At 45.1% G+C, this 27,246-nt stretch overlaps 2 protein-coding genes and 2 pseudogenes across 4 annotated transcripts; 2 read left to right on the forward strand and 2 right to left on the reverse strand.

Annotated features, from left to right (window-relative positions):
• Nucleotides 1-1,718: 1,718 nt before the first annotated feature.
• Nucleotides 1,719-20,151, forward strand: LOC116546300 (zinc finger protein 415-like). The gene is made up of 3 exons (XM_032272609.1): nt 1,719-1,973; nt 12,734-12,860; nt 18,132-20,151. Exons 1-3 carry the CDS (start codon nt 1,959-1,961, stop codon nt 19,658-19,660), a joined length of 1,671 nt encoding a protein of 556 aa, XP_032128500.1. The 5' UTR covers nt 1,719-1,958; the 3' UTR covers nt 19,661-20,151.
• On the reverse strand, nt 11,076-11,741 carry LOC116546301 (annotated as a pseudogene). Its single transcript, XR_004266662.1, has one exon. The product of XR_004266662.1 is annotated as a eukaryotic translation initiation factor 1 pseudogene (transcript).
• LOC116546298 lies at nt 13,303-15,287 on the reverse strand (annotated as a pseudogene). Its single transcript, XR_004266661.1, has one exon. The product of XR_004266661.1 is annotated as a eukaryotic translation initiation factor 4B pseudogene (transcript).
• Nucleotides 20,152-24,730: 4,579 nt separating the features above from the next.
• LOC116546302 (proline-rich protein 2-like) lies at nt 24,731-26,612 on the forward strand. The gene is made up of 3 exons (XM_032272610.1): nt 24,731-24,839; nt 25,024-25,528; nt 26,006-26,612. Exons 1-3 carry the CDS (start codon nt 24,731-24,733, stop codon nt 26,106-26,108), a joined length of 717 nt encoding a protein of 238 aa, XP_032128501.1. The 3' UTR covers nt 26,109-26,612.
• The last annotated feature ends 634 nt before the right edge of the window (nt 26,613-27,246 follow it).

Raw genomic sequence — 27,246 nt, forward strand, 5'->3', positions numbered from 1 at the left:
GCTTCCTGAGGCCCTCATCAGAGGCAGATGCTGACACTGTGCTTCTTGTACAGCCTGCAGAACCACGAGCCAAATCATCCTCTTTTGTGTGTGTGTGTGTGAGACAGAGTTTCACTCTTGTTGCTCAGGCTGGAGTGCAGTGGCACGATCTTGGCTCACTGCAACCTTTGCCTCCTGGATTCAAGCGATTTTCCTGCCTCAGCCTCCCAAGTAACTGGGATTACAGGCGCACGCCACCACGCCCAGCTAATTTTTTTGTATTTTTAGTAGATCACCTGTTCTCAGGTGACCTACCCGCCTCGACCTCCCAAAGTGCTGGGATTACAGGTGTGAGTCACTGCACCTGGCCTTCTCAACATTCTGCTAGGGCCGGGCGTGGTGGCTCAAGCCTGTAATCCCAGCACTGTGGGAGGCCGAGGCGGGTGGATCATGAGGTCAAGAGATCGAGACCATCCTGGTCAACATGGTGGAACCCCGTCTCTACTAAAAATACAAAAAATTAGCTGGGCGTGGTGGTGCGTGCCTGTAATCCCAGCGACTCAGGAGGCTGAGGCAGAAGAATTGCCTGAACCCAGGAGGCGGAGGTTGCGGTGAGCCGAGATCGCGCCATTGCACTCCAGCCTGGGTAACAAGAATGAAACTCCGCCTCAAAAAAAAAAAAAACATTCTGCTAGGACATCTAACAGGTATCTCCACTTACATGTGTCCAAATGTGACTTCTTTGCTCCCAGAAGCATTCCCCTGCAGTCCTGCACATCTTAGATGACGGTAACCATGTATTTCCTGGGGCTTAGCTGGACTGGATATTTTATATTTCAAATATATAAGATATTATATCATAAGTGTGTTAGTTTATAAAGAAAATATTATATGTTTAATTAAAATGGGTGAGGAAATACATCGTTTCCAAAATTCTTTGGAGTTGTGGGAGAAAAATGTTTGAAAACTTGGTCCCTGCCTGATCTGGGTCACCGAGACCTCTCTGTTCGCATCTCCTGCCTGTGTCCTCCTCGCCCCCTCTGCTCCAGCCACGCAGGCCCCTTTCCTGTTCCTGGGGCCGAGGTTTCTCCTGCCTCAAGCCCTTTACGTGGGCTGTGTCTCTGCTGGAACTCGCTGGCCCCTCAACTGCAGGTACAGACACGCCTCCTCCCCAGGTGTCTGTTCTGATATCACCTCTCAGTGGGGACTTCTGTGACCCACCTCCCAATGAGCACTCCAGCCACACCCTCACCCCCACCTCTGGTCCATATTGGCTGTTCTGCATGCTTCTCTGGATTCTTTCTGCTTCCAATGTCTGGATCCTGATGACACCAAGGCCCCAAGGGGAGAAGAGAGCCAGGAGGTGGGGGCTGAGCTGGGCTTGCCCCGTTTGAGTAGTGCTTATCCCTGGCTTCATGTGAAAGTGACGAGGCACTCTGCAGATACACCCCTGTGTCCCCACCCCTGTCCCAGAGAGTCCCATTCAGGTAGGTTGGGACCCACCTTCAATAGTGCATGCAGTGCCCAAGGTGATTCTAATCTACATCCAGCCCTGAACACCAAGGCTCTTGTCTATTGTGAGGGCAGAGCTCAGCCTGGGATCCACAGACAGGGAAGCGGGGCTGTGCTGGACCTGGGGTTTGACCAGGGTGGGGTCTGCTCCCGACAGCTGTAGGGTGTGTGGGGGCTTCCCCGGGAGGGGAGGGGTTCTGAAGAAAGGGGTCAGAAGACGCCTGTATTGGTCTTCCTGTTGCTTTTCCTGTCGGCGTTTCTTGTCCCTGGGTCCACCCTGGTGCAGTGGGCAGCAGAGAACCGTCTTTGCACAGGACGAGGTCCTCCCTGTGTGTGTGCTTGTCACACAAGACAGGTGTGTTGTTTTTGAGCAATAAACAGCATTTTTGTTGTTATTCAGCACTGACTTCTAAAGACTCTTGGTACAGGAGGAAGAAACCCAGAAGAGGAGAACAAAAGAGTCAGGGATGGCTCTTCCTCAGGTTACGGAGGCCTCTGTGGAGATTGGTTTACAGACGTGAGCCACCACGCCTGGCCATTTCATTTCTTTTCTTTTCTTTCTTTCCTTTTTTTTTGTTTGTTTGTTTTGAGACAGAGTCTCATTCTTGTCGCCCAGGCTGGAGTGCAATGGTGTGATCTTGGCTCACTGCAACCTCTGCCTCCCAGGTTCAAGTGATTCTCCTGCCTCATCCTCCCAAGTAGCTGGGACTGCAGGTGCCTGCCACCATGCCTGGCTAATTTTTATATTTTTAGTAGAGATGGGGTTTCCCCATGTTGGCCAGGCTGGCCTTGAACTCCTGACCTCAGGTGATCCACCTGCCTCGGCCTCCTCAAGTGCTGGGATTACAGATGTGAGCCACCACACCCAGCCCTGTCTCCTTCCTTTCAGAAAGGTGGGACACAATGCATTGGAGTTGGGAATCTTCTCTGAGTCTGAAGCGTCCTGCCTGACACATTTGTTCACACTCACCCATGCCTTCCCTTAGTTCCTCTCATCTCTGCTGAGAGTCCATCTCACCCTGTGACCCAGTGACATGAGCTTGGGAAGAGGCTGCACTGCACATGGTCTTGGGAAGGGCTCTCCCCAGACGTGGATGGAGATGGGGTGTGGGCCCTGTGGTGTCAGGGCTGCTGGGCAGCAGGGATTGTTCAGGGGCCACATCTGGATGCACCGTCAGCTCTCTGTAGACCAGGAGTAGAGAAACTGCATGTGGAAGTCATGTATTAATGTAAACAAATACCTGGTAAATCCTGGAAAAGGCAGCCAGTAGGAGGATATTTTTTTGTGCCTGGTTTTGTCATTCAGATAAAATTAGTGTTATCAGTATGTCTCTGACTCCAGACTGTTAATGACTTGGAGTGGAATGTAAAGTAGAGACACAGACATCAGTGATAGAGGGCGTTTTATTCCATTATTGACTTTGAAACAAAGTCAGTGTAAAAGTGTAACTATCAGGCCAGGCACAGTGGCTCACGCCTGTAATCCCAGCACTTTGGGAGGCTGAGGCGGGTGGATCACTTGAGGTAAGGAGTTTGAAACCAGCCTGGCCAACATGGTGAAACCCTGTCTCTACTAAAAATACACAAATTACCTGGGTGTGGTGGCACACACCTGTAATCGCAGCTACTTGGGAGGCTGAGGCAGGAGAATAGCTTGAACCCAGGAGGCGGAGGGTGCAGTGAGCCGAGATGGCACCACTGCCCTGTATTCTAGCCTGGGTGACAGGGCGAGATTCTGTCTCAAAAAAAAAGAAAGTCCTACAGTTATACTTTTTTTTTTTTGAGACAAAGTCTCTGTCACCCAGGCTGGAGTACAGTGGCGCAATCTCAGCTCACGGCACCCTCTGCCTCCTGGGTTCAAGCAATTCTCCTGCCTCAGTCTCCTGAGTGGCTGAGACTACAGACACCCACCACTATGCTCAGCTAATTTTTGTATTTTTAGTAGAGATGGTGTTTCACTATGTTGGCCAGGCTGGTCTCGAACTTGTGACCTTGTGATTCACCCGCCTCGGCCTCCCAGAGTGCTGGGATTTCAGGTGTGAGCTACCACGCCCGGCCAGTTTTTTAAACCATTCTCAGCACTTGCATAGCGCAGAGGTGGTGCTGTTCCTGCAGGGTCTCTTAGGCATCAGATATTTTAGGTAAAAGTGGTAACAGCTTTGCTCAGATATCGGAGCAGAACTCCTTTTTCATTATAGAGGATATAGCCATATTCTTATTATATCTTTTGTTATTAAGTATTCTGATGCTTTATTTTAAGCATTATCTGATGCATCTATTTGTTTTATAGTGAAACTGTAAATAGAGATACACGTAGATGCTGAGATACAGAGCATCCTTTTTCCTGTCAAGCCTTACACCCTCGCACACATCTCGATGGTGAGGTACTACTGTCAGTTCTGTGAGAATAGACAGCTTGACTCCGGTTGAAAAGTGTTTAATCATTATGAGATTTTCAGGAAATGTTTTGTGGTGGTATTTTATCCTGCAAGTTGTGAATATTTACAAGCTTTCCTATTAAGTAGCTTGCTCCTTTTACAAGTTGATACATAATATTGCATATGTATCATAGAATATATTGTATTTTGTTGCATGTATCATAGAGTGTGTAATGATCAAGTAATGATTTTTGGGGTGTCTATTACCTTGAGTATTTTTTTTTATCTTTTGAGATGGAGTCTTGCTCTGTCTCCCAGACTGGAGTGCAGTGGTGCCATCTCAGCTCACTGCAACCTCCGCCTCCTGGGTTCAAGCGATTCTCCTGCCCTACCCTCCCAAGTAGCTGGGACTATAGGCGTGCACCACCACACACAGCTAATTTTTGTATTTCTGGTAGAGACAGGGTTTCACCATCTTGGCCAGAATGGTCTCGATCTCTCGACCTCATGATCCACCCGCATGAGCCACTGCACACAGCCGAGTATTTATCATTTTATGTGTTGTGAATATTTCAAGTTTTCTCTTCTAGCTATTTTGAAATATACGATACATTGTTGATAACGATAGTCACCTTACAATGCTGGCAAACATTAGAACTTATCCCTTCAATCTAACTGTAGTTACACTCATTACCCAGCCTCTCTTCATCCTCCGTCCCCACAGCCACACCCACACCCTTCACAGCCTCTAACTACCATTCTACTTTCTACCTCCATGCAATCAACTTTTTAGATCCCACGTGAGTGACAACATGCAAGACTTGTCTTTCTGTGCCTGACATATGTCACTTAACACAATGACCACTAGTTCCATTCATGTTGCTACATTCCTTTTTATGGCTGAATAATATTCCATTGTTCATATATACCACATTTTGTTATCCACTCATCTGTTGATAGATACTCAGGTTGATTCCATATCTTTGCTGTTGTGAATAGTGCTGCAGTAAACAGAGGAGTAAGGCTATCCCTTTGATGGACTGATTTCTTCTCCCTTCACAAATATCCAGTAATGGGACTGCTGGATTATGTGGTAGTTCAAGTCTTGTCTTTTGAGAAATATTCATACTGTGGCCAGGTGCAGTGGCTCACACTCATAATCCCAGCACTTTGGGAGGCTGAGGCAGGTGTATCACGAGGTCAGGCATTCAAGACCATCCTGGCCAACGTGGTAAAACCCCATCTCTACTAAAAATACAAAAAATTATCTGGGCATGGTGATGCATGCCTATAATCCCAGTTACTTGGGAGGTTGAGGCAGGAGAATCGCTTGAACCAGGGAGTCCGAGGTTGCAGTGAGCTCAGATCCAGTCTGGGCAACAGAGTGAGACTCTGTCTCCAAAAAAAAAAGAAGAAAGAAATATTCATACTGTTCATAATGGCTATACTTATTTATTTTGAGACAGAGTCTTGCTCTTTCTCTTAGACTGGAGTGCAGTGGTGCAATCTCAGCTCACTGCAACCTCCACCTCCTGGGTTCAAGCAGTTCTCCCTGCCTCAGCCTCCTGAGTAGCTGGGATTACAGGTGCCTGCCATGACGCCCTACTAATTTTTGTATTTTTAGTAGAGACAAGGGGCAGTGAGTTTTGCCATGTTGGCCAGGCTGGACTCAAACTCTTGACCTCAGGTGATCTGTGCACCTTGGTCTCCCAAAGTGTTGGGATTACAGGTGTGAGCCACCACACCTGGCCTATAATGGCTATACTAATTTACATTCCCACCAGTAGTGTGTAAAACTTGCCTATTCTCCACAATCCTCACCAGCATCTGTTAATTTTTTGTCTTTTTAAATTATAGCCAGTTTAACTAGGATAAGATGATATCATGCTAATCTCATTCTCTGATGATTACTGATGTTAAGGTTTTTTTTGTTTTGTTTTGTTTTTTAAATGTATCCGTTGGCCATTTGTATGTCCTCTTTTGAGAAAGGTCTATTCTGTCCTTTGCCCATGTTTTAATGGGATTATTTCTGTATTTACTGTTGAATTGTTTGAGTTCCTTGTATGGTCTGAATATCAGTCCTTTGTCAGATGAACAGTTTACAGATATTTTCTTCTGTTCAACAGGTTTTTTCTTCATTCTGTGCAAAGCTTTTTAATTTAATGTAGTGCCATTTGTCTATCTTTATTTTTGCCACCGGGGTTTTTGAGGTCTTAGCCAAAAAACATTTGTCTAGACCAGTGTCCTGAAGTGTTTGCCCTGTTTTCTTATACTAATTTTATAGTTTGGGGGTCTAACTTTTAAGTCATTAATGCATCTTGTGTTGATTTTTGTATATGGTGCCATATAAGGATCCAATTTCATTCTTCTCCACATGGATATGCAATTTTCCCAGCGCCATTTATTGAAGAGGATGTCATTTCCCCAGTGTATGTTTTTGGTGCCTTTGTCAAAAATCATTTGGCTGTAAGTACATGTATTTATTTCTGGGTTCACAATTTTGTTTCATTGGTCTGTGTAGCTGTTTTTATACCAATACCATGCTCTTTTGATTACTGTAGGCTTGTCATATATTTTGAAGTCAGGTAGAGTTGATGCCTCCAGCTTTGTTCAGGATTGCTTTGACTCTTTGGGCTCTTTTTTTTTTTTTTTTTTTTTACAAATTTTAGGATTCTTTTTTTCTGTTTTTAATAAAATGATATTGGTATTTCAATAGAGATTGCATTGAATCTGTAGATTGCTTTGGGCAGTATGGTCATTTTAGCAATATTGATTCTCACCTTGGGAGGCTAAGGTGGGCAGATCATGAGGTCAGAAATTCAAGACCAGCCTGGCCAACATGGGGAAACCCCTTCTCTACTGAAAATACAAAAAAATTAGCCAAATGTGGTGGTGCACGCCTATAATCACAGCTACTCAGGAGTCTAAGGCAGGAGATTTGAAGCCAGGAGGCGGAGGTTGCAGTGAACCAAGACCGCACCACTGCACTCTAGCCTGAGCGGCAGAGAGAGATTCCATCTCAACAAAACAAACGAAAAATAAATTAATAAATAAAATATTAATTCTTTCTGTCTCTGGGAGCATGGAATGTCTTTCCATTTGTTTGTGTCCTCTTGAATTTTCTTCATCAGTGTTTTGTAGGGTTCTTTTTGTAGGCATCTTTTACCTCCTTGGTTAAATCCATTCCTAGGTTTTTCTTCCCTTTTTTTTTTTGAGATAGAGTCTTGCTCTGTTGCCTAGGCTGGAGTGCAGTGGTGTGGTCTTGGCTCACTGCAACCTCCACCTCCCTGGTTAATGCAATTCTCCTGCTGCAGCCTCCCAAGTAGCTGGGATTACAGGCGCCCGCCAACACACCCAGCTAACTTTTTTGTATATTTAGTAGAGACAGGATTCCGCCACGTTGGCCAGGCTGGTCTCGAACTCCTGACCTCACATGATCCACCCACCTCTGCCTCCCAAAGTGCTGGGATTACAAGTGTGAGCCACCATGCCTGGCCTACTATTCTTAGGTATAAATTGATTTTGTTTTCATGGTTCCTTTGATTTTGCTCTCATGACTCCTTTCTCACCTAGTCATTTTTGGGGTATAGAAACGCCACTGATTTTTGTATATTGGTTTTGTAACCTGCAACCTTACTGAATTTATCAGAACTAAGTGTTTTTTGGTGAGCCCTTGAGGATTTTTAGATTAATATCATCTGCAAAGAAGGACAGTTTCACTTGTTCTTTTTCAATTTGATGTCCTTTATCTCTTTTTCTTGCCTGATTGCTGTGGCTAGAACTTCAAGAACTGTGTGAAATAGAAGTGGTAGCCAGGCACGGTGGCTCACGCCTATAATGCCAGCACTTTGGGAGGCCAAGGCAGTTGGATCACAAGGTCAGGAGTTCAAGACTCAGCCTGGCCAAGATGGTGAAACCCCGTCTCTACTAAAAGTATAGAAATTAGCTGGGCATGGTGGCAGGCACCTGTAATCCCAGCTACTTGGAAGACAGGCAGAGGATTGCTTGAACCCAGGAGGTGGAGGTTACAGTGAGCGGAGATCATGCTACTGCACTCCAGCCTGGGCGACAGAGCAACACTCTGTCCAAAATAAATAAATAAATAAATAAATAAATGAATAAAAGAAGTGCTAAAAGTGGGCATCTTTGAGTTATTCCAGTTCTTAGAGGAAAAGCATTCAGCTTTTCTTCATTCAGTGTGATTTTAGCTGTGGGTTTGCCATCTGGGCATTTCTTATGTTGACATATGCTCCTTTTATGCCTGGTTTGTTGAGGTTTTTTTAAGGGATGTTAGATTTTATCAAATTCTTTTTCTGTGTCTGTTGAGATGATCATATTGTTTTTCCCCTTCACTCTGTTGATGTATCAAATATGTTGATTTCTGTATGTTAATCCATCCTTGCTTCCCTGGGATACATCCCACTTGATCATGGTGTATTTTCTTTCTCGTGTGATTTTATATTCAATTGCTGGTATTTTGCTGACGATTTTTACACCTATGTTCATGAGGGATTTTGACCTGTAGTTTTTTTGTTGTTGTTGTCTGGTTTTTGATGTCAGGGGAATGCTGGCTTCATAGAATGAGTTAAGGAGAATTTCCTCCATTTCAGTTTTATAAAATAGTTTGAGCAGAATTGGTCTTAGATCTTCTTTAAAAGTTTGGTAGAATTCGGCAGTGAAGCCATCTGGTCCCAGACATTTCTTTGTTCGGCGACTTTTTATTCCTGATTAAATTTCATTATTGGGCTGTTAAGGTTTTCTGAATCTTCCTGATTCAGTCTTGGTGTTTGGTGTCAAGCGTTTTATCCATTTCCTCTAGGTTTTCTAGTTTGTTGGTATGTAGTTATTTATAATAATCTCTATGATCTTTTGTATTTCTGTGTTACCAGTTGTAATGTATCCTTTTTATTTTTGATTTTGTTTATTGGGTCTTCTCTCTTCTTGATTCATCTAGCTAGTAGTTTATGGATTATGTTATCTTTTTTTAAAAAAACCAATATTTCATTTTGTTGATCCTTTGTATTTTTTGTAGTCTTTATTTTGTTTAGTTCTGCTGTGATCTTTGTTATTTTTTTCTTCTACTAATTTTGTGTTTGATTTGTTCTTGCTTTCTTAGTTCCTTGAGGTACATTGTTAGACTATTTGAAATTTTTTTTTTTTTTGAGCCGGAGTCTCCCTTTGTCTTCCGGGCTGGAGTGCAGTGGCATGATCTTGTCTCACTGCAACCTCTGCCTCCCGGGTTCAAGTGATTCTCCCACCTCAGCCTGTAATCCCTGTAACCTGGGATTACAGGTGTGTGCTACCACACCCACCTAATTTTTGTATTTTTAGTACAGACGGGGGTTTCACCATCTTGGCCAGGCTGGTCTTGAACTCCTGACCTCAGGTGATACACTGCCTCGGCCTCCCAAAGTGCTGGGCTTACAGGCGTGACCCACTGCGCCTGGCCTATTTGAAATATTTCTATTGTTTTCAAGTAGGTGTTTATTGCTGTAAACTTCCCTCTTAGCATTGCTTTTGCTCTATACCATAGGTTTTGACATGTTGTGTTTCCATTTTTACTTGTTTCAAGACTTTTCTTTATTTATCTCTTGATTTCTTCGTAGACTGGTCATTTAGGAGCATGCTGTCAAATTTCCATGTATTTGTACAGTTTTCAAAGTTTCTCATGGTATTGATTTCCAATTTTATTCTATTATTGTTCTAAGAAGTTACTTATTAAGATTTTGATATTTTAAAAATGTGTTGAGACTTGTTTTGTGTTCTAATATGTAGTCTGTCTTGGAGAATGTTCTATGTGCTGATGTAAACAATATGTATTCTGTACTTGTTGGAATGAAAAGTTCTGTAAATATCTGTTAGGTCTGTTTAGTCTAAAGCGCAGTTTAAATTCAGTGTTCAGTGTTTCTTCATTAATTTTCTGTCTAAATCAGCTCTTATTTTTGGAGCATGTCTCTCTCTTTAAATCTAATAATATTTACCTTATATGTCTGAATGCGCCAGTGTTGGGATGCATATGTGTTTAGAATTGTTATATTTCTCAGCTGGGCGCGGTGGCTCACGCCTGTAATCCCAGCACTTTGGGAGGCCGAGGCGGGTGGATCACGAGGTCAAGAGATCGAGACCATCCTGGTCAACACGGTGAAACCCCGTCTCTACCAAAAATACAAAAAATTAGCTGGGCATGGTGGTGCGTGCCTGTAATCCCAGCTACTCAGGAGGCTGAGGCAAGAGAATTGCCTGAACCCAGGAGGCAGAGGTTGCGGTGAGCCGAGATCACGCCATTGCACTCCAGCCTGGGTAACAAGAGTGAAACTCCGTCTCAAAAAAAAAAAAAAAGAATTGTTATATTTCTCTTACTGAATTGATCTCTTTATTAGCATATAATGATCTTTTCCATCTCTTTTACTATTTTGTTTTGTTTTGAGACGGAGTTTCGCTCTTGTTGCCCAGGCTGGAGTGCAATGACACCATCTCGGCTCACCACATCATCCGCCTCCCAGATTCAAGTGATTCTTCTGTCTTAGCCACCCGAGTAGCTGGGATTACAGGCATGCGCCACTACACCCAGCTAACTTTTTATATTTTTAATAGAGATGGGTTTCTCCATGTTGGTCAGGCTGGTCTTGAACTCCTGACCTCAGGTGATCCGCCTGCCTCAGCCTCCCAAAGTACTGGGATTACAAGCATAAGCCACTGCACCCAGCCTGCTGTTTTTAACTTAAAGTTCGTTTTGTCAGATTGAAGTAGAGGTATTCCTGCTTGCTTTGGGTTTCCATTTGCATATAATACCTTTTTTCATATATTCGCTTTGAGTCTGTTTGTGTCTTGGTGAGTTTCTTAAAGGTAGCATATGGTTGAGTCCTGTGCTTGTATCAATTCAGCCAGTCTATATCTTTTATGTGGAGAGTTTAATCCATTTACATTAAGGTCATTATTGATATATGAGGGCTTATTACTGTCACTTTATTAATTGATTTGTGGTTGTTTTGTATGTCCTTTGCTCCTTTCTTTGTCCATTGTTTATCATTGTGGTTTGGTGGTTTTCTATAGTGGTAACATTCACATTTGACTCTTTTCCTTACTTGCTTGTTTTCTCTGACAGTGGGTTTTATAGTCTTGTGTGTTTTCATGATGGTCAATAGTGTCCTTTTGCTTCTAGATGTAGGGATCCCTTAAGCATTTCTTTTTTTTTTTTTTTTTTTTGCTCTTTTTAGTTTATTGCATGAAGGAGTTACACTAGTCCAAGTTAAAAGCGGACCCCAAATGGTTACATTATACAAGCTGTGAGGTTTTTAAACTTGTGACAAGGGACAGAAGGGAAATTCTACTCATTGCAAGGAAATCCTCACTTAAGCTTCGGTGAGCCACAAGCACTTAAAACCCATGAACATTCAGCTGATCGTCCTTAGCCAGTCCAATCTCTACGAGGAACTGGCATATGTTCTTGCGTTGGTCACCCTGTAGCTGAATTACTTCTCCATATTCTGGATGCTCAATTACAGTACCATTGCAGGCAAACTTCTTAAACGCCTTCACTAGTTTCTTTTTATCGTAATCATCAGCGATCCCTTGGACAGTAGTAAGGGTCTTCCTGCCGTTTCTCTGTTGAATTCTTATATGGATATAATCCTCAGTGCCAGCAGGAAGCAGGTCATCACCCTTACTTGCATCAGCAAAGGGGTCGAAAGAGTGGAGGTTCTGGATAGCGGACATACGATATGATTCCTTTTCCTCGGTGGAAACGGCCTGCGGAAGGCGGCAGCGGCGGGAGAAGGCGGGCAGGGGGGACGGAACGTCGGGAAGCGAGGGGGCTCAAGGGGGAGGCTGCTGAGTCCTCGGCGGCGGCTCAGTGACTGGGGCCCTTAAGCATTTCTTATAGGGCCAATCTAGTGGTAAATAATTCGCTCAGCCTTTCCTTCTCTGGGAAAGACTATTTCTCCTTTATTTATGAAGGATAATTCTGCTGAGTATAATATCCTTAGCTGACAGGGTTTTTTTTTCTTCCTTTAGCACACTGAATATATCATACCATTCTCTGTTGGTCTGTATTGAGAAGATTCTTGTTTTATAGAGCATCCTTTTTAAGTGACTAGATGCTTCTCTCTTGCTGTTTTTAAAATTTTATCTTTCATTTTCTTTGACTTCTGACATTTTAACTGTAATGTGCCAAGGGAAAGAGTTTTTTGGATTGTATCTCTTTCAGAATCTATGAACTTCCTGTATCTAGATATCTAAACCTTTTTCACTTAGGAAGTTTCGATTATTATTTTGTTTAATAGGCTTCCATCCTTTTCATTTCCTCTTCACCTTCTGGGGCACCAAAAATTCAAATATTTGGTCACCTTATGATGCCTGCCGCATATGTTACGTAGGCTGTGTTCATTCTTTTTTATTTTTTCTTTATTTTTGTCTGACTAGTTTATTTCAAAAGACCTGTCTTCAGGTTCTGAAATTCTTTCTTCTTCTTGATCCCTAGTTCATTGTTGAAGTTTTCAAATGTACTTTGTACACGCACATACTTATAGTCCAGTTACTTGGGAAGGTAAGGTGGGAGGGTCACTTGAACCTGGGAAATTGAGTCTGCAGTGAGCCGTGATCACACCTCTGCACTTCGGCCTCGGCAGTAGAGTGAGACCGTGGCTCAAACAAAAAAAAAGAAAGAAAGAAAGAAAGAAAAGAAAAGAAAAAAAGGGGGGAAAAACACAATTAGGGAGAAATGTTTGCTCAAAAATACCTTAGTGTGGATTTATCAGAACATACACTTCAATTAGATCTATACTTACCATTCTCTTTTATTCTTATTTTGTGTGAAGATGGTAACTCCCTGCATAACCCCTTGTGAAATGTGTTTATTATTTTAGGGACACTTGACATTCAGGGATGTGGCCATCGAATTCTCTCAAGAGGAGTGGAAATGCCTGAACTCTACACAGAGGACTTTATACAGGGACGTGATGTTGGAGAACTACAGGAACCTGGTCTCCCTGGGTGAGGATAATGTCCCTTCAGAAGTCAAAATCTGCCCTTGTATCTTTCCATTTTCCCTTGTGTGCCTCTTGGGAGCCCCTGCATTACTTGACTGAGTGTAAAGCCTTGTTGACTCTGAAATGAAAAGCTCCATAATGTGGGTTCTGGAGTCTAACCATCCCCTTTCCTTAGATGTTCTGACTCCTTCATGATACAACAGTGGTGGTTCCAGAGATGAAGTATCCATGAAAGCTTATGGTAGACTTTTGAAATATTCACTTCTTGTTTCCACCCCCGCGCCCCATGCTTTGATTCCGTAGTTCTTGGAAGAGAGCTAGATATCTGCATGTGACAGTCTTCTCGAAGCATTCAGAGTAGGCATTCAGCGAAAGAATTTGTGAAATATTTTCCTAGATCCACCTGTGATAGCCTCTCTTCTTGACCAAGCAAAGGGCTGAGATTCTTTTTTTTTTTTTCCAGGAGATGGTGAGTTTTATTTTGTCTTGTCTGGATAGAGGTTTGATTTGCTCTCGAATGTTCCAGGTTGGAGAGAAATTAGGAGAAAGCACAGGATGTTGAGGTCTATTCAGCATAATCTTCTCCCTCGTTTTCATCTTCACCATCAATGGAGAGAGCAGCATACTTGCTTGCAGAACTGAACATGGAAGCTGGATTTTCCTGATTTCTTTGGCTCAGGTGCAGATCTGGAGTCTTGATCCTTTTTGCCATCTTTCCGATCTGACTCCTTCCAGTGGTCTTTGTTCACTCCATCTCCTGGACCACGGCTAGAGTTCCCAGTTTGGCCTTTTGGGATATTCATCCCATCTATTTTATTTTCATCTTTCCTGGCTGGTGTTTCCTCAGATGGTTGAGCTGGAGCTACTTTTCCCCCACCACTTGTAGGGGATTGCTGCTCTGTGTCTGAGCTCTGAGATCGAGCAGGAGGGTTAGAACTTCGCTTCACCCCAGCATTCTCCTTTGGTGGAGGGGCTGGCATTACCTTTAGAGGCTGATTAGGTTTGGGAGGTTTAGAAGTTGGAGAGAGACGATCTTCCTCCTTACTGTTTCATTTTCTAGAGCCTTCTCACTCTCTCTCCATCATGCATCCTGATCTGACTTACTTCTGCCAGATGTGGTGGAGATCCCAGTCTGCGATGACTCACTTCCTGTCCTCGACCCTTCCCGTTCCTGAGTTTCTTCACTCCGCCAGCTTGGGTGTCTCTCCCGAGCCCGTCTTTCTAGTTTGGGCTCATCCAGCTGACGCTGCAACTTCTCTTGTTCCTTCTGTAGCATTCTTCTACTTCTCTTTCTCTAGCTGCTGTGTCAACGGGTTTTGCCCCTCCAAAGACAGAAGCAGCTCGACTGGACTGGGGGGTACTAGCAGAGGAATCATCTTCCTTAGGAGTACTCCGAGGCTTTAGATTCAGTTTGGGTCTTTGGGGCGGACCTCTATCGTCACGCCTATAATCATCCCTAGAGTAATCATCTCTGGAGCTCCATGACCGATCATCCCTTCTGTCATATCGGTCTTCATGGCGGTCCCCGCCTCCTCTGTAGTCATCATCCCTGCGGTATCCGCTGCCAAATGCTCTTCTGCCACTGCCTATCCGGGAGTCATAGCCTCGATCATAGTCTCTGCTGCCTGGGCCATCATAGCGATCCCGGCCGCCATATCGATCCATATCCCGGCGAGGGCCATCCTGGTACCCATGCCGATACCCATCGCGATACCGGTCTGAATCATAACGATCTCGATACTCGTCTCCAAAGCTATCATCACCTCTAGTCATCAAAGCTGTATGGCAGGACGAGCCCTCCAGTCTGCATCTGTTTTGTCAGAATCCCGATTTCTATCACGGCCAAAAGAACAATCGTCCCTGTCTTTATCCTGTGCTTGATCAGCAATGTCCACTCAAATTCTCCTGTTACCTAGAGACTCTTCATTGAGACTCAGGGCACTAAGCAGGGAATCCAGGTCCTCAAATTCAGCATAACCAAAACCTTTCAACCTCTCTGGATTGCTGGGTTCACGTGGTAAAGGCACTGCACTGATATTTAATCCTCTGAAGAATTCCTTAATTGACTCTTCTGTCACATCATAGGGTAGGTTCCCCAGAAAAGCAGTGTAGGGTGGCGATTTGGGAAGACGGCTCCGGTTGATATTGGGTTCCCGAGTAGCACGTGGACCAGTGGGAAGGATGGAACGGTCAATTGGAGGCACCCTATACACATCATCATCATTACTGTGCCAAGTTGTTGAAACATCTCCTTCCAGGTCATCTGTTTCATCAGCCCAGCTGACTGCTTTGGAAACATACGTGCTTCCTCCACCAGTCCCCCCATCCTCAGCCAGAACGTCTGTAAGGGAGATAGTCTTCCCCTTCTTATTCTTCTTTTTTGCTGAGGCCGCCATGTTGGGAGAGGGAAAAAAGCGATTCTTTTTTTAAGAGATGGAGTCTCGCTCTGTCACCATGCTGGAGTGCAATGGTGTGATCTTGGCTCACTGCAATTTCTGCCTCCTGGGGTTCAAGCGATCCTCCTGCCCCAGCCTCCCAAGTAGCTGGGACTACAGCCTAATTTTTTGTGTTTTTAGTAGAGTCGGAGTTTCACCATGTTGGCCAGGATGGTCTTGATCTCTTGACCTCATGATCCGCCCACCTCGGCCTCCCAAAGTGTTGGGATTACAGGTGTGAGTCACAGTGCCCAGCCAAGGGTTGAGATTCTTAAAAAGCCACAGCACATCATGTTCCATTCATTTTATAAGCAGGAAACTCTCTTCCTGGCCAGAGTATTATCTCATGTTGGAGCACAGGAAAGAGCACTGGTCTGAAGAAAGCCAATGCAAATAGCAAGAAAACCAAAAGGGTGGGAATGGATTAAAGGTGTGAAAAATAGGTAAGACCTCAGATGGGGAGAGAGGAAGCCACACCATTAAATAGTGTTGGGAAACTCTCAGCAAGCGGGAAAGTTCTATGGGAAAACAAATGTTTATGTCCTGCGAGCTCTTAGAGGAAGTTTTAAACCCCGCACCCTCACCCCTCACCTTATCCCTCTGCTCTTGAGACGTCTAATAGTTGATCCTTTTGCCCTCCAGTGGGGCCACGGCTCAAACAGAGACAAGTGGAAGTACTCATCCTGACGTACAACAGCGCCATCTGGCTTCTGTGAACTCTCTGCCTCCTTCACTCCGAGGGGTCCAGGAAGAGCCACATCACAAGGGTCTGCTTCTCCCTTGGTCTCTCCTGTTCTTGACGCTGTCTGATGCTCAACTCACTTTCCATATAGATCAGAGCTGAGGCCTCCACAGACCCAATGCCTGGAGCTATCCATGCTCCACCCCATTTCTGGTGCTGGGAAGACCTGCTCAGGAGATGGGAAACATCTGCTCCTCCTTTGCATCTGGGGCCCTGGGAGCTGCTAGGAGCTATGTCAAGCCCTTTTTGCCTGTTGAGGTCCCTCAGCCATTCTGTTCTGCTTTTGTCACAGTTCGTGGGTGTGTGGACCAGGGGAGGGGGTTGGATCTTCTGAGACTGTCACTCAGCAGAACTGTAAGAACAGTTGACAGGTCTTCAAGGTGATCCCCTGTCCTACACAGGGAGTATATCTTAGTCTTTCAGGCTCCTGTCTGTAGGCAGAGCAGACAATCCCATCTCAAGATCTTTCAGAATCTGGCCTCATGTGCTGTATTTTTTTCTCTCTTCCATTGGTCTTACTACCATATGCTTATAGAAAAACCTTGGCTTTTCCTGATTTTTTTTTTTCTCTTAAGTTTGCATGATTTTTCCCCTGAAAACTGACTTTTGGCCAGGTGTGGTGACTTACACCTGTGATCTCAGCACTCTGGGAGGCTGAGGTGGGCTGATCACCTGAGGTCAGGAGTTTGAGACCAGCCTGACCAACATGGTAAAACCCCATCTCTACTAAAATACAAAAAGTTAGCCAGGCATGGTGGTGCATGCTTGTGTAATCCCCAGCTACTTGGGAGGCTGAAGTAAGAGAATTGCTTGAACCCAGGAGGCAGAGGTTGTGGTGAGCCAAGATCACACCATTGCACTCCAGCCCAGGCAACAAGAGCGAAACTCCATCTCAAAAGAAACCAACCAAACAAACAAAAAACCCATATATTCCGGTTCACAGGTTGTGTGCTGGTTCCGAAATGGTTCTTGCTTTTTTCTTAGGAAAGAATCATTTACAGGCTGTAACTTTTTACACGCGTAGTTACTAGTTTTTTTGTTTGCTGGTTTTATCACAGGTTGCTACAGTGTTTTATTAATTAATTGTTATGATTTACAGATGATGGGTTTTTAGTACATTTCATGCAATGTAACTGACATGCATCACTCATTAATGTCAAAAACGCCTGGTCTGGATGGGTACAGATGGTTTCATAACAGGCGTTCAGAAAAATCAGCTATTTTTAACAGTATTTTTTTTTCTCATTTTCTCAGTGCTATTACTGTTTTGCAATGCAGAATTATCATTTATGTACATTATTCATTGCCTAAGTTTGTTGTGGCTTATTTACTATTATATATTGTGTAGTACTTGTATCATTTATATGGGCACAGTAAATGTGCTATAACTAGGTAAAATGTAATATTTATTTCTTTTCAGTAATGAGGCAGCCATGTGCTTTCTGCTAATTGGTGTGTACTTTGTTGTCAAGGTAAAAAAAAAAAAATACTCATTTCAAGAGAAACTTAGGTTTGTACAATGTGTTTTGGTCACAGGGTATTTGAAACTGTCCTTCTCTAGAATTGATTTGAATTACATGAAATCGCTCTTCTTTTACTAAAGAATGTGATTCCTTTGTGTTCCTAAAAATTAAAGATCATGATTGGGAAGTTTTATAACTCTATTGTAGATAAATGTTTTTGTGTAATACTGTTATTCAGCATGAAATATTTATTTATGCCAGGTACAGTGGCTCATGCCTGTAATCCCAGCACTTTGGGAGCCTGAGGCAGGCAGATCACGAGGTCATGATATCGAGACCAAGATATCCTGAGGTCAAGATATCCTGCCCAGCACAATGAAACCTCGTCTCTACTGAAAATACAAAAATGAGCTGGGTGTGGTGGCACGCACCTGTTTTCCCAGCTACTCAGGAGGCTGAGGCGGGAGACTCACTTGAACCTGGGAGGCAGTTGCAGTGAGCTGAGATTGCACCACTGCACTCCAGCCTGGTGACAGAGCAAGACTCTGTTTCAAAAAATAGAAAAAAGAAAAAAAGGAAATATTTACATACTGTTTCTAATTAATTGGAAATCTATGGTTTTTTATTTCTTATAGCTCTCTCTCATAACGGTGTGATCAATGAATTAGCACCAAAACAGGAAAGTAACATGGGGGATGTATTCCACACAGTGGCATTGGAACAGCATGAAACACCTGACATGCAAGAGTTTTGCTTCAGGGAAGTCAGGAAAAAGATACACGACTTCCACTGTCAGTGGAGACATGATGAAAGAAATTACAACAAAGTGACTGTGACCCCAAAAGAAAATCTTACTTGTAGAAGAGACCACCATGATAGAGGAGGTATAGAAAACAAGTCTATTAAAAATCAGCTTGGTTTAATCTTTCTATCCCATTCCCCTGAACTGCAGCAGTTTCAAGCTGAAGGGAAAATTTATGAATGTAACCATGTTGAGAAGTCTGTCAACCATGGTTTCTCAGTGCCACCACCCCAAATAATTTCTTCTGCCATCAAAACCCGTATTTCTAATAAACATGGGACTGATTTCATCTGTTCTTCATTACTCACACAAGAACAGAAATCATGCATTAGAGAAAAACTTTACAGATATGAGCACGACAGAGCCTTTAATCACGACTCACACGTGACTGTCCATCAGGTAAGTCATTCTGGAGAGAAACGATATAAATGTGATCTATGTGGCAAGGTCTTTAGTCAAAAATCAAACCTTGCACGTCATCGGAGAGTTCATACTGGGGAGAAACCTTACAAATGTAATGAATGTGACAAAGGTTTCAGTCGCAGCTCATGCCTGGCGCTACATCGGAGAGTTCATACTGGAGAGAAACCTTACAAGTGTTGTGAATGTGACAAGGTCTTCAGTCGCAATTCGTGCCTTGCGCTACATCGAAAAATTCATATTGGAGAGAAACCTTACAAGTGTAATGAGTGTGGCAAAGCCTTTAGTGTGAGGTCAACACTTACCAACCATCAGGTAACTCATAGTGGAGAGAAACCTTACAAATGCAATGAATGTGGCAAGGTCTTCAGTCAGACTTCAAGCCTTGCAACTCATCAGAGAATTCACACTGGGGAGAAACCATACAAGTGTAATGAATGTGGTAAAGTCTTCAGTCAAACCTCAAGCCTTGCAAGGCACTGGAGAATTCACACTGGAGAGAAACCTTACAAATGCAATGAATGTGGCAAGGTTTTCAGTTACAATTCACACCTTGCTAGTCATCGGAGAGTTCATACTGGAGAGAAACCATACAAGTGTGCTGAGTGTGGCAAAGCCTTCAGTGTGCATTCGAACTTAACTACCCATCAGGTCATCCATACTGGAGAGAAGCCTTACAAATGTAATGAGTGTGGCAAAGCCTTCAGTGTACATTCAAGCCTAACCACTCATCAGGTCATCCATACTGGAGAAAAACCTTACAAATGTAACGAGTGTGGCAAATCCTTCAGTGTCCGCCCAAACCTCACTAGACATCAGATAGTCCATACTGGAAAGAAACCTTACAAATGTGATGATTGTGGGAAGTCTTTTAGTGTGCGCCCAAACCTCATGAGACATCAGATTATCCATACTAAGGAGAAACCATATAAAAGAAATTAATATGGGAAGATCTTCGGTCAAAGTTTAAATCTTGTGAGTCATCAAAGAATTTATATAAGAGAGAAACCTTCTTACAAATATAATACATGTGGCGAGGTTTTCAGTCACAGTTCTCTCGTACACAGCAACAGAGAATTTCATTCCTGAGAGAATCCTTACAAGTACAACAAACCCTTCATCATGAGTTCAAGCATTTATTGACGTCAGAGTCCATCTAAAGAGAAATCATATGAATGTATGTGGCAGAGGCTTAATTTTAAGTCTCACAACTCACTAGACATCAAAATATACATCTTTGTATATTTCGCGCATGTTGAAGTGATTACCCAGGGATAAACACTAAAACATCCAAGGATTTATGCGGGGAATCATTCAGTCTAGTTGTGCATGCTAAACTTTTCATATTAGACATTGTAGAACAATTGCAAGTCCAAATATGTTAAAACCTACAACGTGATGTATATTAAAGGTTGCAGGATGTTTGGGAGTCACTGGTTATCTTCAGATCTTAAAATATTTCATTATTGGGCCGGGCGCGGTGGCTCAAGCCTGTAATCCCAGCACTTTGAGAGGCCGAGGCGGGTGGATCACGAGGTCAAGAGGTCGAGACCATCCTGGTCAACATGGTGAAACCCCGTCTCTACTAAAAAAAATACAAAAAATTAGCTGGGCATGGTGGCGCGTGCCTGTAATCCCAGCTACTCAGGAGGCTGAGGCAGGAGAATTGCCTGAACCCAGGAGGCAGAGGTTGCAGTGAGCCGAGATGGCGCCATTGCACTCCAGCCTGGGTAACAAGAGCAAAACTCCGTCTCAAAAAAAAAAAAAAAAAAAAAATTCATTATTTTAGGTGTCTTGCAGATGACCACTCTATACTTTAGAATTTATGACTTTCAGCCTAAACCTTGAAATGTGTTGATACGCCTCCCTACCCACCTTTCATGGTGCTGTCTGGGAAAGAATCAGCAAGATGGAAGGGCTCACTGCATGAGATGAGGATCATTTCTATTCAAATTCTTTGAAGAATCAGGACTCTGCTTTTGCAAATTAAATTACCAAGCATGGGGGCAGACAGAGAAGAAAGCAAAACGATGATTCTGATCATCATCCTTACTGCGTTCAGGGTGCTCCGACAGAGGGCACTTTGGGTTACAGGAAAGAGATGACCCACAAACTGACCTTGAAATAGAGCAGCCCAAGACCTTAGACACGGGGATTTGTGGGAGGAGAGTAATGGACTGCTAGTGACTGATTCCATGGTGGAAATAATTCAGAGGAAAATGGGGGCCACCTTCTGCAGGGAATGGCCATCGCTGTTGTATAGGGAAGATTGAAACCACGATAGAAACCGCAACCTCAAAGATGAACCTCAATAGCATGTTATTGATTAGGGATTCACATGTACTGCTGGCATTACATTTTGCTACTGTTTTATTCACAATGTATCAGAGATCTTGTGCTAATTAATAAAATTCCATTTTTTCATAACTACGAATGCACCATGTTCATTGTACCAACAGAATTTTATGGCACCTCAGTAGGTTACTTTGTAACAGACAATAACCACACATCATTAGGCTCTTAAGGCTGAAAGAGAGAACAATTGTTTTTTTGTTTTTGGAATTTAAATAGAGTGTTGAGAACATACACTTATGGAGTGCACTTGAGTTGTTCTCCGCACGCCCTGCCTCGGGATGCTTATGTGAATGTAATGCAAATCCCAAGAAAGTTTTACACCCTTAGCTGTATCTTTTTTTTTTTTTTATTTTTAAGAGATGGAGTCTCATTCTGTTGCCCAGGCTGGAGTGCAGTGGCACGGGAGCTCACTGCAACCTCTGCCTCCCCGGTTCAAGCGATTCTCCTGCCCCAACCTCCCGAGTGGCTGGGATTACAGGCACCCTGCCACCATGGCCAGCTAATTTTGTATTTTTAGCAGAGACAAGGTTTCACCATGTTGGCCAAGCTCGTCTCAAACCCCTCACCTCAGGTCATCTGTCTGCCTTGGTCTCTCAAAGTGCTGGGATTATAGGCATAAGGCACCACACTCAGCCAGCTCTATCACTCTTGGTGACTATTGCTCTGCATGATTATTATTATTTTTTCTTTTCTTTTCTTTTTTTCTTTTCTTGAGACAGAGTTTCATTCTTGTTGCCCAGGCTGGAGGGCAGTGTCTCCATCTTGGCTCACTGCAACCTCTGCCTCCCGGGTTCAAGTGATTCCCCTGCCTCAGCCTCCTGAGTAGCTGGTATTATAGATGCGAGCCACCACGCCCAGCTAATTTTTTTGTATTTCAGTAGAGACAGGGTTTCACCTTGTTGGCCAGGATGGTCTCGATCTCCTGACCTCATGATCCCCCCCAGCTTCGGTATCCCAAAGTGCTGGGATTACAGGCATGAGCCACCACGCCCAGCCCCAAATTCCAGAACTTTTTAAAAAGTCTCTTTTTTTGAGACAGAATCTTGCTCTATTGCCCAGTGGAATACAGTGATGCGATCTTGGCTCACTGCAAACTTAACCTGCTGGGATCAAGTGATCCATCCCAGCCTCCTGAGTAGCTGGGACTACAGGTGTGCACCACCACACCTGGCTAATTTTTGTAGAGACAGTGTTTTGCCTTTTAGACCAGGCAGGTCTCAAACTCGTGAGCTCAAGGGATCTGCCTGCCTCTGCCTCCCAAAGTGCTGGGATTGCAGGTGTGAGCCATCACACCCAGCCACAAACTTTTCTCTTTTGAGGTTTTTCACTACTAATTCAGTCCTTCCTTCCTCCCTCCCTCCCTCCCTCCCTTTCCTTCTTTACTTCTTTCCTTTTTTCCTTCTTTCTTGATGGGACAGAGTCTCGCTCTGTCTACCAGGCTGAAGTGCAGTGGCGTGATCTGGGCTTACTGTAACCTCTGTCTCCATGGTTCAAGCAATTCTCCTGCCTCAGCCTCCCAGGTAGCTGGGACTACAGGCACACACCACCATGTCCACCTAATTTTTGTATTTTTAGTAGAGATGGGGTTTCACCATGTTGGCCAGGATGGTCTCTATTTTTTGACCTTGTGATCTGCCCTCCTCGGCCTCCCAAAGTGATGGGATTACAGGCGTAAGCCACTGCACCTAGCCTTATTTGTTTACTATTATTATTTTGAGAAAGTCTCACTCTGTCACCCAAGCTGGAGTGCAGTGGTGCAATCTCGGCTCACTGTAGCTTCTGTCTCCCTGCTTCAGGCAATTCTCCTGCCTTAGCCTCCCGAGTAGCTGGGATTACAGGTGTGCACCACCATGCCCTGCTAATTTTTGTATTTTGAGTACAGACAGCGTTTCACCATGTTGGCTAGGCTGATCTGGAACTCCTGACCTCATGTAAGCTGCCCACCTTGGCCTCCCAAAGTGCAGGGATTGCAGGCATGAACCACCATGCCGGTCCATTGAAACATTCCTGGTCAGTGTAATTTGGAACAACTTTTTCTTAACAACAGCCCCTCCCAAGAGTAGGCTTTTTTCTCTTTTTAAAGATAAACAGGTTCTCAGTCTGCTGCCCAGAATGGAGTGCAGTGTTGGGGTCATAGCTCATTGCAGCCTCAAACTCCTGGGCTCAAGCAGTGTTCCTGAGTAGTTGGGACTACAGGTGTGTGCCACCATGCCCAGCTAATTTTTCAAAATTTTCTATAGAGATAGGAGTCTTGCTATGTTGCTCAAACTGGTCTTGAACTCCATGATGAGCTAGGCTCACATCTGTAATCCCAACACTTTGGGAGATCGAGGCAGCAGGATCAGTTGAGGCTAGAAGTTCAAGACCTGCCTGGGCATCATAGCGAGAACATGCCTCTACAAAAAGTGAAAAGATTAGTGGAGTGTGGTGGTGCAAACCTGTAGTCCCAGCTACTTGGGAGGCTGAGGTGGGAGGATCACTTGAGCCCTGGAGTTCAAGGCTGCCGTGAGCTATGATCTCAACACTGCACTCTAGCCTGGGCAACAGAGCAAGATGCTCTTTCAAAAAATAAATAGACCAGGCATGGTGTCTCATGTCTGTATTCCCAGCACTTTGGGTGGCCAAGGTGGGCGGATCCCTCAAGCTCAGGAGTTCAAGACTAGCCTGAGCAAAATGGCGAAATGCCATCTCTACAAAAAATACAAAAATTAACCAGGCTAGGTGACATGTGCCTGTAGTCCCAGCTACTGGGGAGATTGATGTGGGATGATTGCCTGAGCCTAGCGAATGAAAGTTGCAGTGAGCAGAGATTATACCACTGCACTCCAGCCTGGGTGACAGAGCAAGACTCTGTCTTCAATAACATAATATAACACATAACATAACATAACATAACATACTTTCCCTGAATAACTATAGTCAGGCCAAGCACTCATCCACAGCCCCATCACTTGTGCTTGTGCTTTCTAGTCTTGTTTACTCCTCCACATATGAAAAAAAAATTTCTTCAGTTTGTATGTCTTGGACATTTTCATATCATGTGATTGGAATACTCTCTATTGCAATAGTCCTTTGGAATAAACTCTTTCCTTCCCTAAGTCTGAATTTGTCATTTACAGTGGTAAATATCTTAACTGTTCTAAGATAAATTATGTATATTTTCTTTTTGTGGCAAAAGGCTTAATATAAATTCAGTAGGTGAAAGTACCTCTTGCAACCAGGCGTGGTGGCTCATGCCTGTAATCCCAGCACTTTGGGATGCTGAGGCGGGTGGATCACCTGAGGTCAGGAGTTCGAGACCAGCCTGTGCAACATGGTGAAACTCCATCTCTACTAAAGGGCGTGGTGGCAGGCGCCTGTAATCCCAGCTACTCAGGAGCCTGAGGCAGGAGAATCACTTGAACCCGGGAGGTCGAGATTGCAGTGAGCAGAGATCATGCCACTGCACTCCAGCCTAGGTGACAAGAGTGAGACTCCGTATCGAAAAAAGAAAAAAGACAAAAAGAAAACGTATAGGTGTTTGAGGTTGTTGCCTCGTATGGAATAGAATAATATAAAAAAGAATGCAAATTTTTATCTTTTTTTAAAGTTATTGCTAATTTCAGGGCTTTTAAATGAAATTACTTATATTAATTTTAATCGCAGAAACTTTCCAGGATGCCAACACCGCTCCGTGTCGACCCACGTTCCCAGTCTCCTGGGCTGCTTCAGCCTCAATACCATTACTGGGTAAATGCGCCCCCCAAAAATGGTTTCAACGGAAACCGTTTTCCAATCTAAGAAGAAAACAGTTTGATTTTCAAAATAAGTAACTAACAACTATGCTTTTAACTTGAAACTGAAACATCTACGCCGTTCCACAAGACACCTGACAGACTAAAGGCTCTGGGCGTGGGCGGTGGGCATCACACGTAATCGCAGACGATAGTGGGTCCTTCCCCACGGTTCAGCCCCACGGTTCCTCCCCGCGGTCCCTCCCCCGGGTCCCTCCCCTCGGTTCAGCCCCACGGTTCCTCCCCCGGGTCCCTCCCCACGGTTCCGCCCCGCGGTCCCTCCCCCGGGTTCCTCCCCGCCCTTCCCCCGCGGCTCCTCCTCGGCCCGCCCCCAGGTGCCTCCCACGCGACCACTCCCCGCCCCCACCATCCCCCGTGGCTCCTCGCCATTCCTTCCCCGGGGTCCCTGCCCCGCGGCCCGGGCCGCAGCCCGGAACTCTCAACGGCCCGCCCTCGTCCGGTTCCGCCCCTCTCTGGCCCCGCCCCCGGCCGTTCGGTCGCTTCCCTACGCGCAGTTCGCCCCCAGACCCGGAAGTGGATCGTGCGGAGCAAGCATCACACCATGGCGTTTGAATGTTCCTCTGTGTAGCCTCAACCTGCGCCTCGCCGTCCCCCGTTCGCACACCCGATGCCCCGGGGTCGCTACGGACTTAACGTCTCCGCACCACGCCCTCCACCTCAGGTAAACACAGGCCTCGCGGTGTGGGCCCGGAGACGCTTCCCTTTGGGTTCAGGTCGCCCTGAGGCTGGTCCCTGCCCCGGGTCTTTCTGCCCTGGGCCAAGTAAAGACCGCCTTTCCCGGTTTTTAAACGTATAAGCAGGATTTTCCTCCTTAAAATCTTTTACTGACTCCTCCTCCCGCCCCACCGCTTAAAGTCCTCACCGCCCGCCCTAGGCGCCTCCCAGCCTCGCCCTCATCTGCCTCTGGAGCGCAGCGCCGCAGCCCCACTCCCGGGGAGGCCGCGTCCTCTGTCTAGTCCTGGGATCCCGCAGTCTCCACCCCTGTCCTAAGGCGCTGTCATGCCCCCGCCTCCCTCCTCCTCGTGCCGGGCCCTGCTGCTCCCCAGGCCTCCTCTCCGCAGTCACCGCTTCCCCTGAGCCCGCGTTGGGGAGGTGCCCGGGGCCTGTCCTGTGACACCCCGTGTTCTTGCCTGCCCAGCTCCAGCCCCTGGAAAATGCGCTTCTCCTGGATGCAGGCGTCTTACTCCAAACCCCCCTGTGAATGTGTGGGATCCGGAGAAAGAGAGACAAAGAGCAACTGAGAGGAGATGGGAAAACCAAGAAAGAGAAAAGAAAAATGAGGGAGACTCCTAAGCAGATGGCAGAGTGGAGGATGGGTGAGGGACTTGCAAAGAGAGTGAAGGAAGCAGTCAAGAAAGTAGCAGGGACAGAAAAGCACGATGTCCACAGATGAAGGACAGCAAGATAAGGAGAGGGGCAGCAGAGGAGGAGGCTCCTTAGACAGAGTGGGGGAGAGGAGGAGGGATTTGGAGTCTGCCCCGTCAGCCGCTAACAAGGAGAGCAGAGGGAGAACCACAGCACGAGGAGGCCTGGGATCTGGGGTTGCCACAGAGGGGATAAGCGGGTGTAACAGGGAAGAGGGAATTTAACAGGGAGAGCAGAGGAGGCGCAGCGGTGGAGGAAGAAAGAGGCAGAAATAGATAGAGATTGGGACGATCAAAAGATTGGAAAGAGCCCGGGCGCGGTGGCTCACACCTGTAATATCAGCACTTTGGGAGGCCGAGGCGGGTGGATCATGAGGTCAAGAGATCAAGACCATCCTAGCCAACATCGTGAAACCCCGTCTCTACTAAAAATACAAAAATTAGCCAGGCGTGGTGGCGGGCGCCTAAAATGCCAGCTACTCAGGAGGCTGAGGCAGGGGAATCGCTTGAACCCAGGAGGTGGAGGCTGCAGTGAGACAAGATTGCGGCACTGCACTCTAGCCTGGTGACAGAGCAAGACTCTGTCTCAAAAACAAACAAACAAAAAGATTGGAAAGGAAGCGCCACAAGAGGTGAAAGAAGTTGCAAGAATGGAGTGGAACAGACATAAGGGAAAAAACAAAGGAGAAAGAGCAGAAGAGAAGTGAGGCTCAAAATCAGCAGAATCCTAGGAGAAAAACAAAGGGAAAGACGAAGGGCTGGAGCGGCAAGGTGAAAGTGAGAGGTACAGAGTGGGGGAGAGGAACACATAGTTAAGAACAAAGAGGGGCGCTCGGGGGCCAGATGAGTGGTGAATTGACACTGGATTTGACGATTCGATTTCACTATTTATAATGTAATGAACTTAAATTATAATCTAATTGTTTAAATTCTACGGAGAAGGATGAGAATTACAGAGCTCTGTGTATAGGGCTTGTTATAGCATCAGAGGCTAGCTTTCACTTGCCCTTGCTGA

Source organism: Sapajus apella, unplaced genomic scaffold (assembly GCF_009761245.1).
Source record: "Sapajus apella isolate SASKATOON/1434 unplaced genomic scaffold, GSC_monkey_1.0 scaffold750, whole genome shotgun sequence".
NCBI classification, from domain to species: domain Eukaryota; kingdom Metazoa; phylum Chordata; class Mammalia; order Primates; family Cebidae; genus Sapajus; species Sapajus apella.

Excerpts from the sequence above, each read along its gene's own strand:
- LOC116546302 (XM_032272610.1), top strand. The coding sequence starts at position 24,731 with ATGCCAACACCGCTCCGTGTCGACCCACGTTCCCAGTCTCCTGGGCTG. Across the intron at positions 24,840-25,023 it reads AAATGGTTTCAACGGAAACC|CCCCACGGTTCCTCCCCGCG; the intron begins GTTTTCCAATCT and ends CCCACGGTTCAG. Across the intron at positions 25,529-26,005 it reads CACCACGCCCTCCACCTCAG|CTCCAGCCCCTGGAAAATGC; the intron begins GTAAACACAGGC and ends TTGCCTGCCCAG.
- LOC116546300 (XM_032272609.1), top strand. Across the intron at positions 12,861-18,131 it reads CAGGAACCTGGTCTCCCTGG|CTCTCTCTCATAACGGTGTG; the intron begins GTGAGGATAATG and ends TATTTCTTATAG.